Source organism: Lissotriton helveticus, chromosome 1_1, assembly GCF_964261635.1.
Source record: "Lissotriton helveticus chromosome 1_1, aLisHel1.1, whole genome shotgun sequence".
NCBI lineage: Eukaryota > Metazoa > Chordata > Amphibia > Caudata > Salamandridae > Lissotriton > Lissotriton helveticus.
Genome location: NC_136057.1, coordinates 1353093214 through 1353108532, shown reverse-complemented (window position 1 = coordinate 1353108532; position 15319 = coordinate 1353093214). Strand labels below are relative to the sequence as shown.

General features: G+C 45.4%; 1 protein-coding gene across 2 annotated transcripts in view; it reads right to left on the bottom strand.

Annotated features, from left to right (window-relative positions):
• Positions 1–15319, bottom strand: part of MEI1 (meiotic double-stranded break formation protein 1) — a 3250839-nt gene that overhangs the window by 1034879 nt on the left and 2200641 nt on the right. For both annotated transcript variants that reach the window (XM_078683295.1, XM_078683306.1), the window contains exon 20: positions 11465–11758. In XM_078683295.1, coding sequence (XP_078539421.1) covers positions 11465–11758 — 294 coding nt within the window. The remainder of the gene's footprint in view (positions 1–11464; positions 11759–15319) is intronic.

Here is a 15319-nt window from a genome sequence, read left to right as displayed (position 1 = left end):
GGACCGGCCACAGAAACCTCACAGAATGAATCATGGGCGTCGAGACGACAGCCGGACGGGGTCGCAAACATCTGGCAGAGGAGGAGCAGGAGGTTCCCCGACCCAAGACCTTACGGAGGCTGATGGAGAAGAATGACACGGAATAGACTGGGCAAGAATGAACGCTGTCTCTTGTTCAGAGACCTAATGTTCAACTGTTGCCGATGGACGCTGGCCTGGTCAGCCCCGGATATGAGCAGGGATGCCGCCTGCTCGGGGAGACGCTCTCCCCCCTACACGCAGGTACTCTGGTTTTGGGATGGGATAAGCACTCTGCTCAGTTGGGGTGGCGGGCAGTTGGAAGTCCGTTAAGCAGGGGGGCAGGGAAGGGGGGTGGAGGGGGGATTGTTTTGGAGTTGTTCGGAATAAACATGTCTGGTCGAGGAAAATTGTTAAGCATTCAGGCGGCTTAACGACGATTTGGTATACACAATGGAGGTCTAGCTCCCATATGAGGACCCTGTGCAGTTTATTGAGTAGCTGTAGAAATAACATTTGTGATATAACTCATGTTGGGTCCATCAATACTTTTTTACCCGCAGATGGCAGACGGCCCACCACATAGCACGGATGGGGTTGACCCGAGTCCACGAGGCCTGTCCCTAAAAATACTGACATGGAATGTGCGAGGGCTGGGAGATAGGGCGAAAAGGGGTCTGGTGCTGACCGCACTGAAAAGGCAGAAACCCACTATAGCATTACTACAAGAAACACATTTAACGGGGGGCATCCAAGGCAATGGATAGGAGAGGGTATAAGATGATGATTCATTCCGAATTTACTTCGGTTCTAGGGGGACGGGCATCCTAATCCAGAAGTCCTCTCAGTTCATTCCACTGCAAACTAAGACTGACGATCAGGGTTGCTTTGCTGCACTGCAGGGACAGTGGGAGGGTAGGCTCCTTAATTTGGTTTCAGTATACATTCCCCCTGCACTCCACTCGGTGCAGCTGCCGAAATTAGCTGACTTTTTACTAACTCTGCCCGAAGGAGATGTTATTCTTGGGGGAGACTTCAATGCAATTGTGGATACTCAACTAGATAGGTTCCTGACGACGCCTCCTGCGGGGGGACCCTCCCGCTTCCAGCGTTTTCTGACGGCTATGGGCCTCATCGACATATGGAGACACACCCACCCTCAGGCTAAGCACTATACCTTCCACTCAGCAGTGCACGGCAGCATGTCAAGAATTGACCACTTCCTGGCCCTAGGCAATGGCATCCGCCATATAGACACCATAGAAATTCACCCCAGGGGAATCTCAGACCACTCCCCGATCACACTGACGATATCCACACAGGAGAAGGCACGAAAACGAATATACCCCATACATGCCTCTTACCTTAGGATTCCCCAAGTACGTAAGGCACTCAAAAAGATGACGACACAGTATTTCACTGAAAACGCAGGCTCAGTACGCTCCTCAGAGGTCATATGGGAGGCATATAAGACAGTATTAAGGGGCCAAGCCATAAACTCAATTACAGGCTACAAAAGGGAACAAGCTCAAGAACTAACCACCTTAGAATTCACATTACAGGAATTGTCAATGGCACATGAAAAACACCCCACCCCGGCCTCGTCTCACACACTTAACCTCCAACAGCAACTCTACACTGACCATTTACGGACCCAGGTTAAGGGTCATATAGCTGACACGCAGAATAGGATTTATGAGGTGGGAGACAAGGCGGGCAGGATGCTGGCGTGGCTCGACAAGCGAGGAGGCAGTTCTAGAGGTGTCCAACAAGTGAGGGACAGTCTGGGGGTGCTGCGCACGAACCCGGAACAAATAGTCGAGATGTTCGCGACCCACTTCGAAGGGGTATACACCCCTGAGCGAGTAGTAACGCCTGAAATGGCTAGAGCAGCATTAGAGCTAATCGAGGTCCAGACGCTTTCTCCGGAGGTGGCAACGGAATTAGATGCAGACATAACTGAAGAGGAGATCCAGCTGGCTATTAATGCTTTGAACCCGGGCAAGGCACTAGGACTGAATGGCCTACCTATAGAATGGTATCAATCGACGCCGGAGAGCCTAAGTACACACCTACTAGCAATGTACAAGGAGTGTTTAGAGAAGGGAATACTTCCACCGGATCAGAGACTAGCCACGATAGTGGCTATTCCCAAGCCGGGGAAACCACCTGAGGAATGTTCCTCATACCGTCCCATCTCGCTGCTCAACGCAGAAAGCAAAATCCTCGCCAAACTTTTGGCGACCAGAATTTTGCCCCATCTGCCCAACCTCATACATCCGGACCAATCCGGATTTATGCCACATAGGAATACGGCGCTGAATCTGCGCAGATTATATGGGGTACTGGCTAGAGCTGACTCGATATCAACGCAAGCGGTGATTTTGGCGCTGGACGCCAAGATGGCCTTTGACCTCGTAGAGTGGAATTACTTATTTGAGGTCCTGTCTCATCTGGGGTTCGGCCCCAAGTTCATTGCTTGGATTAGATTGTTGTATGCGGACCCGGTTGCGCAGGTGGTGGCGAACGGCCATATCTCGCGATCGTTCCCCCTGGGGAGGGGCACTCGTCAGGGTTGCCCCCTCTCGCCATTGCTATTTGCTATTTCCCTGGAACCACTGGCCACTTTAATAAGGACCTCACCGCTATTGACAGGGATTCGTTGGGCGGAGGGCTGGGAGGACCGGCTTTCCCTATATGCGGACGACATGCTGGTTTACTTAACAGACCCAGAACATGGGGTGCGGGCGCTCTTGCATCTCTGTGACAGCCATGGTACAGTATCAGGGTATACGTTAAACTGGAGCAAATCGGAGATGTATGTCCTGAAGGGACCGATTCCAGCACTAACTGTGGAATGCCCCCTAAGGGCGGCTGGATCTTCCTTTAAATACTTAGGTATCCAGGTTACGAGGGACCCGATGGAATTTATGGATAAAAATGTGGGCCCTCCTGTGACGCGTCTTAAACAAGATGTTAAGTTTTGGGCGGGGCTGCCTTTAACGCTACTGGGGAGGGCAGCGCTATATAAAATGATGTCCCTGCCTTGATTTCTATATATACTTGAAAATACTCCATATCCGGTGGCTCCGAGATTCTTTCAGAAAGTGGCAGCATTGGTTTCAACTCTTTTGTGGGGGAACCTCCCGGCACACATTGCGCAAACCAAATTACACAGGGGCTGGTACAATGGTGGCATCGCGTTGCCTAATCTGAAATTGTATTATTGGGCGGCACAACTGAAATCCATCAACCATTGGCTACACACCCCGCACAATGAACCGGCGTTCCGAGCAGATAGGGCACAATTGGGCACGGATAGTCTGCTGGCTCCGCTATACGACCAGCGCAAACTACGCAAATTGGTGGGACCCACCAGACTAACTGCGACGCTGTGGCACACGGCGACAGCAGCGTTAGGATGGAAGGGGAGATTAACCAAACTTACGCCACTGTGGGACTCTCAAGCCTTGGGTAATATGAGAAACAGCAGAGGCTTCTCACACTGGGATACCATAGGGATATCTACAGTGGGGGATCTCTGGGAAAGGGGAGGTGTGGTCCCTTTTGACAGGCTGAGAGAGCTATACGATCTGGGGGAGAGGGAACGGTACAGGTATATACAGATACAACATGCGTTACTTGCTGCCATACCCCCAGACACCGAGTTGCCGGAATCATCCCCACTTGAAGACCGCCTTCTCACTGAGTTTATGATCGAGCGTGCGACATCACTTACATACCGTAAACTGCTTAACAACTTGTCAGACCCCATGACCCTATTAAAGGAAAAATGGGAGGGCGACGTCTGTGAGGTGGACGAACATGAATGGAACGGGGCGATAGCGTCACCTAAGGAAGTAGGCATCTCCGCAAGATTTAGACTGGTGCAACTGAAAGTTTTACATAGAGTATACTACACTAGGACTATGTTACACCGCATCCACAGAGCACAACACCCTTTCTGCCTTCGTGGGTGCGGGGAGGTGGGCAAGTTTTATCACACCATATGGGACTGCCCCCATATCCAGGAGTTCTGGAGACAAATAATGCGCACACTATCACAGGCACTAGAGATCTCACTGCTACCCGAACCACGAAGGTGCCTATTAAACGTGTGGGAACCTACTGATTTGTCCAGACACGGTCAACTCTGGGTCACAGTGGGCTTGATAGTAGCAAAACGAGATATCGCACAGAAATGGGGAGCGGCAGAAGTGCCAACAAAGACACAATGGTGCCTTAACATGGACAGGGTTATGGTGACAGAGAGAGCGGTGTACTCTAACAGGGCATGTCCGGGGAAGTGGAATAAAATCTGGACCAAGTGGAACGTATACAGGGGGGAGATTTGTGATCCCTTGCCAGAAGATGATCAGGACTTGTCGGATGAGGAGGGGGAAGAGGTGTAATAGACTCCAAAGAACCCAAGGGCAGGGGGGCCACGGAACTCGGGCTAAACCAAGCTATTACAGGTTAGACTCGAGAGTTAGGTAGGAAGGGGCACTAGGGGGACTACGTCCGAGGTAGCCTGACCACTCCCACTAGCGGGTTTGAATGTAGTGTTGGGAGGACCGGATGAAGGGGACACCTGGGAGATGCTTTTTCACTCAATTGGCGACCGATAACTAACAATGCATGACCACAATGTGATTCCTTAAGTTTCTTTGTTTCATTGTTGTTTTGATAAAATTAGAAAACCAAGAACATGTACTTATTGGCAGACTAATACTTGTACAGTACCTTTTAATTGAAGCAGTTCTGTGACGGTACATAAAATAAAATGCGGATTCCAATTTGATGATACTGCACGATGACTGCATGAATGTGATGGCGGCCGGCCCTGTGGGTTGTAGGCCTACAGCTGTGTAAACTTTAAGGTTCAATAAAGGTGTAGGATTGCATCTTGTTAGAAGAGCCTCACAATTCTTTATGGAGATGTTGTCAATTTTAGTGATATGTATTGTTTGCCTGAATACAACAGCTAGACCACCTCCTTTTTTAACTATACGATTTTAGGTGATTAATATATATGCCGGGATCTCTGCTGCTTATAATGAAGCATGGAAGATTAAGCAAGCAGAGACTGCAGAAAGAATAAGAGAAATTGATCATATTAATTTAGAGAAAACTCTCTCTGTGGTTGACAATGGGTTAACAACTCTGTCGTCCAGGATATATTCTTTGAACAGCATAGTATCTTCTACCATAGACATCAAGGAACAGGACTTGGTCATGTTGCAACATGGTCAGTCGAAATTACGTTCTATCATGCTATTAGGCTGGACGTTACAAAACCTACATTCAGGCTATGTGCCTTGGTGTTTAATCAATACTACGTCACTGATTTCAGAATTCAATCTCACTGATAAACAGATCAAGTTGACACGAAGGGGAGCAGACTATATGGTGCTGAGCATTGAAAAACTGGAAAGATTGCCATTTACAGTCGCTGAAAAGCCAGTCACTGAATGGATTATACATGGAACAATCACTCTGTCTGTTACAATTTTCCATTTTCAGTATTGCCTAAAACATATACCAGCAGGCACATATGAAAGGTTGGATAAAGAATACATCAAGACATCCTGGGAATTATCGTACACACACAGACGTTGGAGTGGGGGAGAGAAGTGTTTCTTAGTGCTAGAAATTGTGAAAACGCACTGAACGGTTCTCTCCTTTGTCAGGGTATAAACTTACACAGGCCTGCAATGGTTCTTCTACCAACTTATCCTGCCACCTGCAAGGTTCATCAGCTGCGGTGATTGATCCAATGTTTGGACAACTTTCCAATGGAAGTTACCTCATGTTGAACGATCACAGCTGCTGCGGCATGTTGCCAGGTTTACCCTATCTAGTAACTGTGTCAGCCAGGGTCACTTGCTGTATGCAAGTATTGTTTCCAAACACCAAGTCAGACAGGGAGTCGCCGTTATTGCCTTCACTGAACATCTCTTCTATGGGAATTGATACTTTAAGTAGAATGAAAGCCATTCTTTTGCAAAAAACTGTGCCACTGACCTCGGCCAAAGAGACCTATGATCTGCAAGTTGCAAGGACTTCTGCCGAGATACATGCCCTCTTAACTACAAACTGCCCTGGAGACAACTCTACTGCCGATAAAGTGTCGTGAGCGCATCGTCCAAATTTTGGGACTACCTCGTCTAAGAGAATTGAATACCACATGGTTTCTATCATTCAGACCAATTTAGCAAGATTGCAACTTATCTGTTCTGCGCTGCCTGCTATGCGGAGAAGAATGCGTGTTAGACTTTTGTCTCACACACCCATCAGTCATGCCAACGGATGTTGATACTTTGCTTGAACCAGTAACGGCCCATGCACTGTGTTGTCCCCAGCGGCTACCAATTCTGATGACGGCATTCATTGAGATCTCACAGACGCAAAATGCTGACGGTGAGGTACGAGAGGAAACAGGCACACAGGTATCATCCACTACGAACATTGCTAATGCGACCAATGCTGACGGTGATGCTTCACATCTATGTGCGGTTAGTCTTCTAAACGAGGTAATCCAACTTTCACCTACAATGGTAGACGACTTTTTAACAGACTTAGAAGATTTAATATTTTCTCCAAACAATGACACTGACTTTTGATTTGGCACACAGTGTTCTGAGAAACTTTGAATTCGACCTTCATTTTTTAAAACAAAGTTCTAACTTTGGCACTCTTTTTCCTATGATTAATTTTTGTAATCAAATTTTTATTTGGCACACAGTGTTCTGAGAAACTTTGAATTCAACCTTCATTTTTCAAAACAAGGTTCTAACTTTGGGACTCTTTTTTCTATGATTAATTTTATTTTCCCACATTTCTATTTTTACCCTTTTTGGCACAAACTATTCATAGAGAACAAGAATTCTTTGAAAACTTCCAGAAGACAATATTTGACCTTGTCCACAAACACAAACAGTTTTATGTAATCTGTCATGAAATTGTTTCTGCACCTTTTTTATTCTGCATTAACGAGCCATTTCATAAATTTATTTTCGTGATTCATTCAGACAGCATTTACAAATGTCAATTATATGCTTAGAATGAACCATTGCTTTTAATGCGTACAGCACCAATGCGCTTTTGTGTACAACCAGTACCATTGCATTTTTACGTGTTTTGGGTGGGTTTTAACACATCATGTTTAGATATGTTTAACGTGTTTAGAACTTGGTAATGTCGTTCATAAGAAAGTGGAGTGGGTGTTGTATGGCGTTTTAGATTCCGAATGAATTTTCCTGATTCATGCCTTTATGTAGGTACAATTCGTGTTGCCCTTATATAGGCATAGAAATCAAGCCCTTATTTAGGCATAGCCCATGCTACCCAAATAAAGGCATGGCTACTTCCATTCGTTCACCAAAACGTCACAACGATTTCTTGGAAAACCAGCTTAAGCCGTTAGGGACTTTCCCTTGCTTGAATATTGATTTCTCCAAGAGCTCAGTTACTTTACAATGAACAATTATTCCCTAGGGGTTCATTCATGACGTTCATATGCCCGAATCTATGTCAAACATGGCATTCCTAAACACCTTCAAGGTATAAATATACCTTCACTTGCTATAGCAAGGTACGGTGGCTCGGTGCAGTTCGACGACCTACTTGCCCGATGCAGCTCGCTACAGCAAGTGCCGAAGGAAGCCGACTCTCCAAGCTGACGCACTGATCAGGAAGCTGCCCTCCTCTGCCGAGAAATCCAGCTCCAGTCTTTCTGACTCCCCTTGTGGGGTGTTGGGAATTCGAGTCCTGAGACAGAGATACCAGACCTCCTTCATTCTAAGGTATGGAGCTGATTAGAACCTAGAGAAACCTTTGGCAATTCTTGGCAGAACTAAAACTTATGCTAAACAATACTTACTTCTTCCCTCGTCCTAGACCTAGGTTAGGTACATTGGGGTAGGCTTATTTTAGAAGCACCAGTTGAGTATTTTAGCCTATGTTATTTATGTATGTATTTTTATATGGCTTAGAAACCATACAATGCAATTACAGTATTATTTTATAATACTATTCTCGCTGTACGCATTATACTTTGCATTTTGCCTAACGATTGAAGCAGTTCACCTCTCTTGCATGAGAAAGAAGACTGTTCAATAAACCTTTTATTGAAAACGCATGTTTCACTATTTCTCTGCAACTCTGTAGAAAGGAAGCATGCACGATTGATTGAGTAAAATAGTTATCTATAGTTTCCACGACTCTGAAGATATTTTCCAGTCCTAGGGAAACAAAATTGTCATGCTTATGTGGATGTCAGAAACGAATCCCTTCTTGTGTATTCAAGAAAGTTTCTAGTGACCTTTGAGCTAGCTGGCACTCACAATTAAGTTTAGTATATTCGATAGAGACCTACTGACCTAAGTCCTACGTCATATCTATAGGATATATTATTCCAATGCGCAGACCCTATTGGTAATATAGGACCTACACTACAACAGGTGGTGGTTTTCCACAGCTCCCGAGGTCTGCTTTACCCTTGTAGACTTATCTCCAAGAAGATTTTTGGGGCCCAAGTAGCCCCAACCTCTAGCATCTCCTGTGACCAGAATTGTTAGCCACACCGCATCATGTGCCTCGTGGCCTGCATCTTTTGGTGAGCTGCTTGAGGTCCTCTTGCGACTCCAGTTCCTCAGGGCTGTGGGTCCATTTGAGGGTCACCTTTGTTTCTCTTGGGCTCCCCTGAATGCTCGGGGACTGCCCTGACTCTCCTGCTTTTGGTGAGTCCCCTGGACCTTGCTGGTCCTGACGTTGCTCCTTCTTCAGCTCCTGTGTTGGTTGCATTTGCCAAGGCTTGTTGGTGCTATCGCCGGTACACCGACCCCTCAGCCCTCAACATCCTTTGTGGGACAGCTCGTGCACGGCTCCTGGTCTTCCTAAGCATTGCCTGGTCCTCACAGCTGCAGAGTCAAAGTCCTCGTCTACTCTCCTGCAACACTCGACATCCGAGGGCATTCGTCTTCCAAGTCTCCTTGTCACTCATGAGCGACGTAGACTCTGTCCCCTCTGCTTGCAGGTACTTCTCGTCTAGAATCCACCTTCAGATTCCGCCGGATACTTTCTCCTCTTCCAGCAGCGGCACTTTCCTGAAGTCCTTCATTTGAAATAACAGTGGTTTCCGACACCACTTCACACGTATACACCCGACTTCCCTGGTGTAGGTAACATAGGTACTAGGGTATCCACAGGTGGGATGGCTCTCCAATCTTCTGTCTTCCACAGGGTTTCTTCAGGGTTCACTGGGAAGGGTACTTTATTTTCAAAAATATAACCGCAACTTAGACGTAGACTTGTACGGAGCACGCGGTTGTATACTCACACTGCATACGCTCTCTGTGGGGCTCCTAGTCAGTCATCTTGGGGGGTTCCGTGGGTCTCCAGTACTTCTACAGCCTCTCAACATTGTCTTGACTCCAGTCGTGGTTCTAATACCACTTTCTTAGTATATAGTTTGGTCCCCCCTTGGGGCCCACTGTGTATTTCGTGCTATTTACTGTGATTTCTTGCAAATTAATGTGTGCATTTTGCCTATCTCTAGGTAGGAGATAGTTGTATGTGTTAGAGAGTATTATAGAATAAATATAGATTTTTTATAAATACCTTATGTGGTTATTTTTCACTTAATCTATACTATAAGACTGCATTCTCAAGCTGCTTTACACTCCCTCTGGACTAGGCCTGAAGGCTGCTTTCCACACCTACCACTTAGAGAGCTTTCTAAGGTTGTCTAAGACCTCCTAAATCACCATAAGGGTTGTCTGGACTGGTGCAAGGTGTCCATTTACATAAGTGTACATCATATAATAGGCCAACTTCTCACAGTGCTCCAGCACAGTGTCTGTCTTGTTTCCAAAGAGACGGGTGCCCTCGAAGGGGCAGGTCCATGAGGGAAGTCTGGACATCCCCAGAAAAGCCAGATGTTCTGAGTGTCATGGTCGATGAAATCGCTCTGCCTAGTGAGTCAGTCATGTCCAAGCCACAGCTTATAGTGAACTTAGTTGCGTCTCTCCCGTTTGTAACCACCTGAGAGAGAATGGTCCGGGCCTCCTACAGGACCTGTGGCAGCACTTGCGCAACCATTTCCCACAGTGTGTGGGAATAGTGGTCCATTCAGCATGCATTTGTTACTAACCACAATGCAAGGCAGGCAGAAGAAAACATTTTCTTAATCAAGCTAGCCAGCCTTTTGGATTACCTGTTCCGGTCACTCTGGCTCCTGGAAAAAAAGGAAGGCGCGGACAAGCCCAGACGCAGGTTCTGAGGATCCAGGCCTCAAACGGCATGTTTCTTTGTCGTGTCAGCCGACGGACAAGGAGAAGTTGAATCATGCTTCGACTTATTGTGTTTTTTGTGCCTCTTACCCGAGTGCCCCGACAATTTGGAGTGGGATGAAGCAGACTTAGGACTTCTGGAACAGTCTTGAGACCTTCCTCTCGAGTGGGACCATGACTTCCGCGGAGTCTCATGCTGGGCCGTGCGCAGCTTCAGGAACCGCTCCCTCAAAGCCTTTGGTGCCGTGGCCCAGCAGCCGGAGCACAAATTGGAGTTGTGCGGTTCCATCACCAACTTGGCATGGTGACAGGTGCCATAGGGTTTAAAACCTGTCTTCCCCGACTACATTCTTTGACACACCACTAGGAAACCTAAAAAAATAATGACAAAACAACGCTGAAATCCTGTCAAAAACTGCAGACGGGTAGCTCTTATCTTGAACCTGCGCTGGCTGGCGCAGAAAGGAAAGAACTGACGACAGCACGTCAAGGTTGTGCATATATAGGTGATGCAGACGCACTTCCGACGCAGACAAGGCCACAAGGAGCTGCCGACGCCACCTACCAGCACGCAGGTCTACTGCTCACCAATAATCTTCCAGGTCCAGTCTGATGCCTGGGGGAATTCAAAGGTAAGGAATATGCAGTTGGATGTCTCTATCAGATTGTGATAAACAATAAACATAATCTTTAGAAACCTTGCCAGCTTCAGCATTTACAGGGACATATTATCAAGGAATCTCACCTAGACCAATCAAGTCGAAACATTGGGTGATAAGCTGACCAAAGAAAGTAGGCATGGTTATGCTTAGGTGGGAATTATTATGCTTGCCAGTGTATCAAGTACCAGCACCTCACACATACCCCTGTTCAGTTCAATTCAGGTCATTAAGGGTTTTCATGCAAAACTTATGTAACTGCCCAAAACATTTAAGGTTAGCCACTCTTTTTAAAGAACATTATCTACCTAAACAGCCTCTTGCTGAAATACACATAGGACAGTGCATCTCTATTCTGTTAAGGTAGTCAGGGAGTGATTATAATGTGGGCCACTGCCAAAATATCTTGACACACATTTTAGTCCATTGCATTGTATTATGTGAGCATCTAGGTAGAGGTGAGTATTAATGTAGCAGACCAGACTGCCTACTTACCAGAAGAGTCAATATGGCTGTAGAGTTATCAGATAAAATTTGAAGAAAGACATCCAAACTGTCTGGTGAAACAAGTGCAGAATCGGCTGTTTTTGGAAGTTCACACAATATGTCCATCTCATCACTCTGCCTATAATCTTCATTGGACAGCCAAAGTTCCAAGATCCAGTGACCAAAATGATCTGCTAGCAAGGGATAGCGCAGAAAAAACTTGAGGAACAGTGGATGATGGTAATAGAGTGAAGAGAGATCCAATGTACTGTCCACAGCCCGATCTATGGTTTTCAGTGCAGCCTAGACACAAGCAAAAAAGATGTCACATCCATAGATCATTTAAAGATTGCTAACTTACTATAAGCCCAAATACACTTCTAACAATTTTTAAATGTTTATTTGTGATTGCAATATCCAGAAATAATTTAATTTGGTTCTTTCATTAATACACTGTGTATATCTATGCATATCAAAGGAACAAATGCAATTATTTTATTTTATTGCCTCCTTCCTTCAAAAGTATTAAGCTAACAACCAAAACTGCTTTCAGCCGGGTGTAGCCCTCTGACCAATCACTCACATGACAGCACATCGGCCACATGTGTGTCACTTTTCAATAAGATTATTAAAAAATTACAATGACTTCATAGTGAATCTGGTATGCTTTTGTTGTTCTCCTTGCTACACAATTAGACATGAATTTCCACTGAATAATGGAAAAATACTTCTCTCAGATATAACACAATCACTTAATTTTGCTAGCTCCTGAATGCAATCAACCCAGGATATGGGCATAACGCTCTGCCCACTTTCTGCCCGTCTTTTTAATAGGCTCCTATCCCTCTCGTTTGTAAATGGTGGCTTATTTTGGTCAATAGGCTTAGTATCTCTCCTTAGTACTGCCTTGTCTCTTCACGTAACCTCCCATAAGGACATCCCCTGTTACATGTGTTGTTACTCTCTAGGTTTTGATTACAGCTTCAGAGCACAATTTTCTTAAAGGGCTTCAGGTAGGGCACACGATTGGTCCTAAGCAAGGATGGCAGTGGTTACTTTACTCACAAGCACACCTCACATTTGTATGAGACCTTCTATAAATGTCCCTTCATTAGCTCTACACAGAGTACAAACTAACCTGGAATTAATGTAATAATGCTATTGTCACATTTCAAAGCTACTAATTGTATATGTGGACATAGCTAATAATAATGATCTTTATTTAGATATAAAACATATCTTTAAAAGAATTTACAGATTCACAGCCTGACCGAATATTAGAATAAAAACTTCTAGGAATAACAACACGAGTGTAGATATAAAGGCACAATCCATTAACAAACATTATAAAAACAGGAATTTTATCTCGTAGTGTATTTTAAAATCACAAAAATTGAAACAAGACGCCAGCTTGCATGAATATAACCAAATTATGTCTAACATTGCTAAGAATAATGCCAGTTAATACTGTTTTCGGTGAGAGGGAAAAAAAAAAGGGGCACTTTAGCATGGTCTCCTTAGGTTGAAGATGTGATATGCTCGCAAGATAAATTTTGTAAATTTTATGTTTAGCACTGTGTTTTCCAGGTTCAAAGCTGCCATGATGGCTTGCCTGCAGGACCGAACACCCAGCCTATTCCATTCTGATTTTAATCCAGACCTGCGTTCTATGTTAAGGGCTGGGCAAAAGCAGCTTACATCCAACATGGTTTCCGCTGTTTCCCCACACCCTCTACAAGAGAGATCTTCCGATGTACGTCACCATGATGGTAAATCCTGCAAGAAACGCCAGTCACCCAGTCTGATGGCAATAAGGCCGCGTTTCAGGTGTAATGGATATGTGCTGGCCAGATAGCAGGCTGGGACCGGGTGTCTGTAGGAATTTATCGTGACCCAGGCGTGGCTACGTTTCAGAAAGAGTGCTTTGTCAGTGAGACGAGAAGTCATTCTCACACTTTTTTTATAGCTTTTTTAAATGCTATCTGGCCTGAGTTTAGGGCCCACAAATCGCTTGCTGACATTTGGTTAATGATTCAGAAAAGGGGGTGGTGATGAACAGAGTGTCTGAATTAAGCAGACCACTCTTACCCAGTCCAAAGATCAGGGCTTGATCCATCACCGTTATTTAGCTCACTGCCCCATCCCAGCTCAGAACCTGGCTATATGCAAATTAGTCTGTCCCTGGCCCAGTGCATCATGGGAACAGGGCAGACCAAACTACCAAGCCAATTCTTCACCAGAAAGGAGACAAGCTACCGGGGACCGGTTTCTGGCATTTCAGCCTCGTCGGCCCGGCTTGCTTGAATCCTGATGGAGCAGTGAGCAAGGGACTCATGTCTGAGTATACCCTGCCACACCTATAGTGGCCAAAAACGATTCAGAAAAGGGGGTGGTGATGAACAGAGTGTCTGAATTAAGCAGACCACTCTTACCCAGTCCAAAGATCAGGGCTTGATCCATCACCGTTATTTAGCTCACTGCCCCATCCCAGCTCAGAACCTGGCTATATGCAAATTAGTCTGTCCCTGGCCTTTAGATTAACCTCGAGTTGGTTGCTGATCGTATAATTGAACAGTTTATCGAGGAGTCTTTGCAACCCTACCCTGGTTAAACTAAAGAGAGCCAGGTCGTCGGCATATAAGAGGTTGCTTAGAGTCATGCCGCCCACCTTCGGAGAGTGACTATTAGTGTCGTCTAGGACAGCTGACAGATCTGCTACAAATAAGTTAAAAAGGAGGGGGGCCAGCACACATCCCTGCTTCACTCCTCTAGTTGTCATTATTTTCCGTGAGAGATGTGTGCCGGTCCCCAGCTTCACCCGCACCCACGTCCTAGTGTGGAGCTGAATTATTCCCTCTAGTAGTTTCTCTGGAATCCCCCACATCTTTAGTTTGGCCCATAGGGCCTCCCTGGGGACTCTATCGAATGCTGCCTTGAAGTCGACAAAGCAGCAATGAACTAATCTTGAGGTTGCAGCTGCCCTATCGACTACAGTTGTTATTGCTAGCAAGTTTGTACGGGTTCCTGAGTGTGCCACAAACCCTGTCTGGTTCATTGGCAGGAGCTTATTGTCCTTTACCCATAACCTTAGGTCCTCTAATAGAAGACCTGCATAATGTTTTGCCTCTATGTCCAGTGGACATAGCTATTTGAATGTACTTGTGGTACTTTCTTTCATGCAAGGCATTATGGTTAGGGTGGTCTCACCATATCTTCTACATGATACATATGTTGCTTGTGGTCACATATGGTACTGCACCCTGCAACATGGCTAGGCATAAAACATTTCCATTCATAATGCCAATAACTCCAACTTTGCAGGGTGCAGTACCATATGTGGCCAAAAGAGGTCTCATGGGACCTCTTTTGACCACATATGGTACTGCACCCAGCGAACCTGGCTAGGTAAAAACATTGGCATTTATATTAGCAATAACTACAACAAATGCGAGACCGATTGCATTGCTTTTTTATACCATTGGCAATAGAGCTATGCAAATATAATAACTCCACTTCAAATAACACAAATGTAAAAAACATTGTTATTTTCAACTCCGAAGGTGCACTCTCAAAAAAGTCAATATCAAAAAATGTTGCTTATTTGTATAAATTCTTCTTTATTTCAAAATTCTTTTTGACATCTTAGGCACAGCCAACGCGTTTCGTTCCTTTCTTGGTTTTTGGAACAGAACGCCGCGTATGCCGAGAGCTGGATGTCCGATACCCTATCACAGGTTTTTAATCTTTCAACGTGAGACACAAGTTATCTTCAGGATCCACAGGCGGATAAACGCCATCTCTCACCCTTGAGAGCGTACGTCCGACCTGTACAGATCACTATTCGGATCCACTAGACACTTTGAA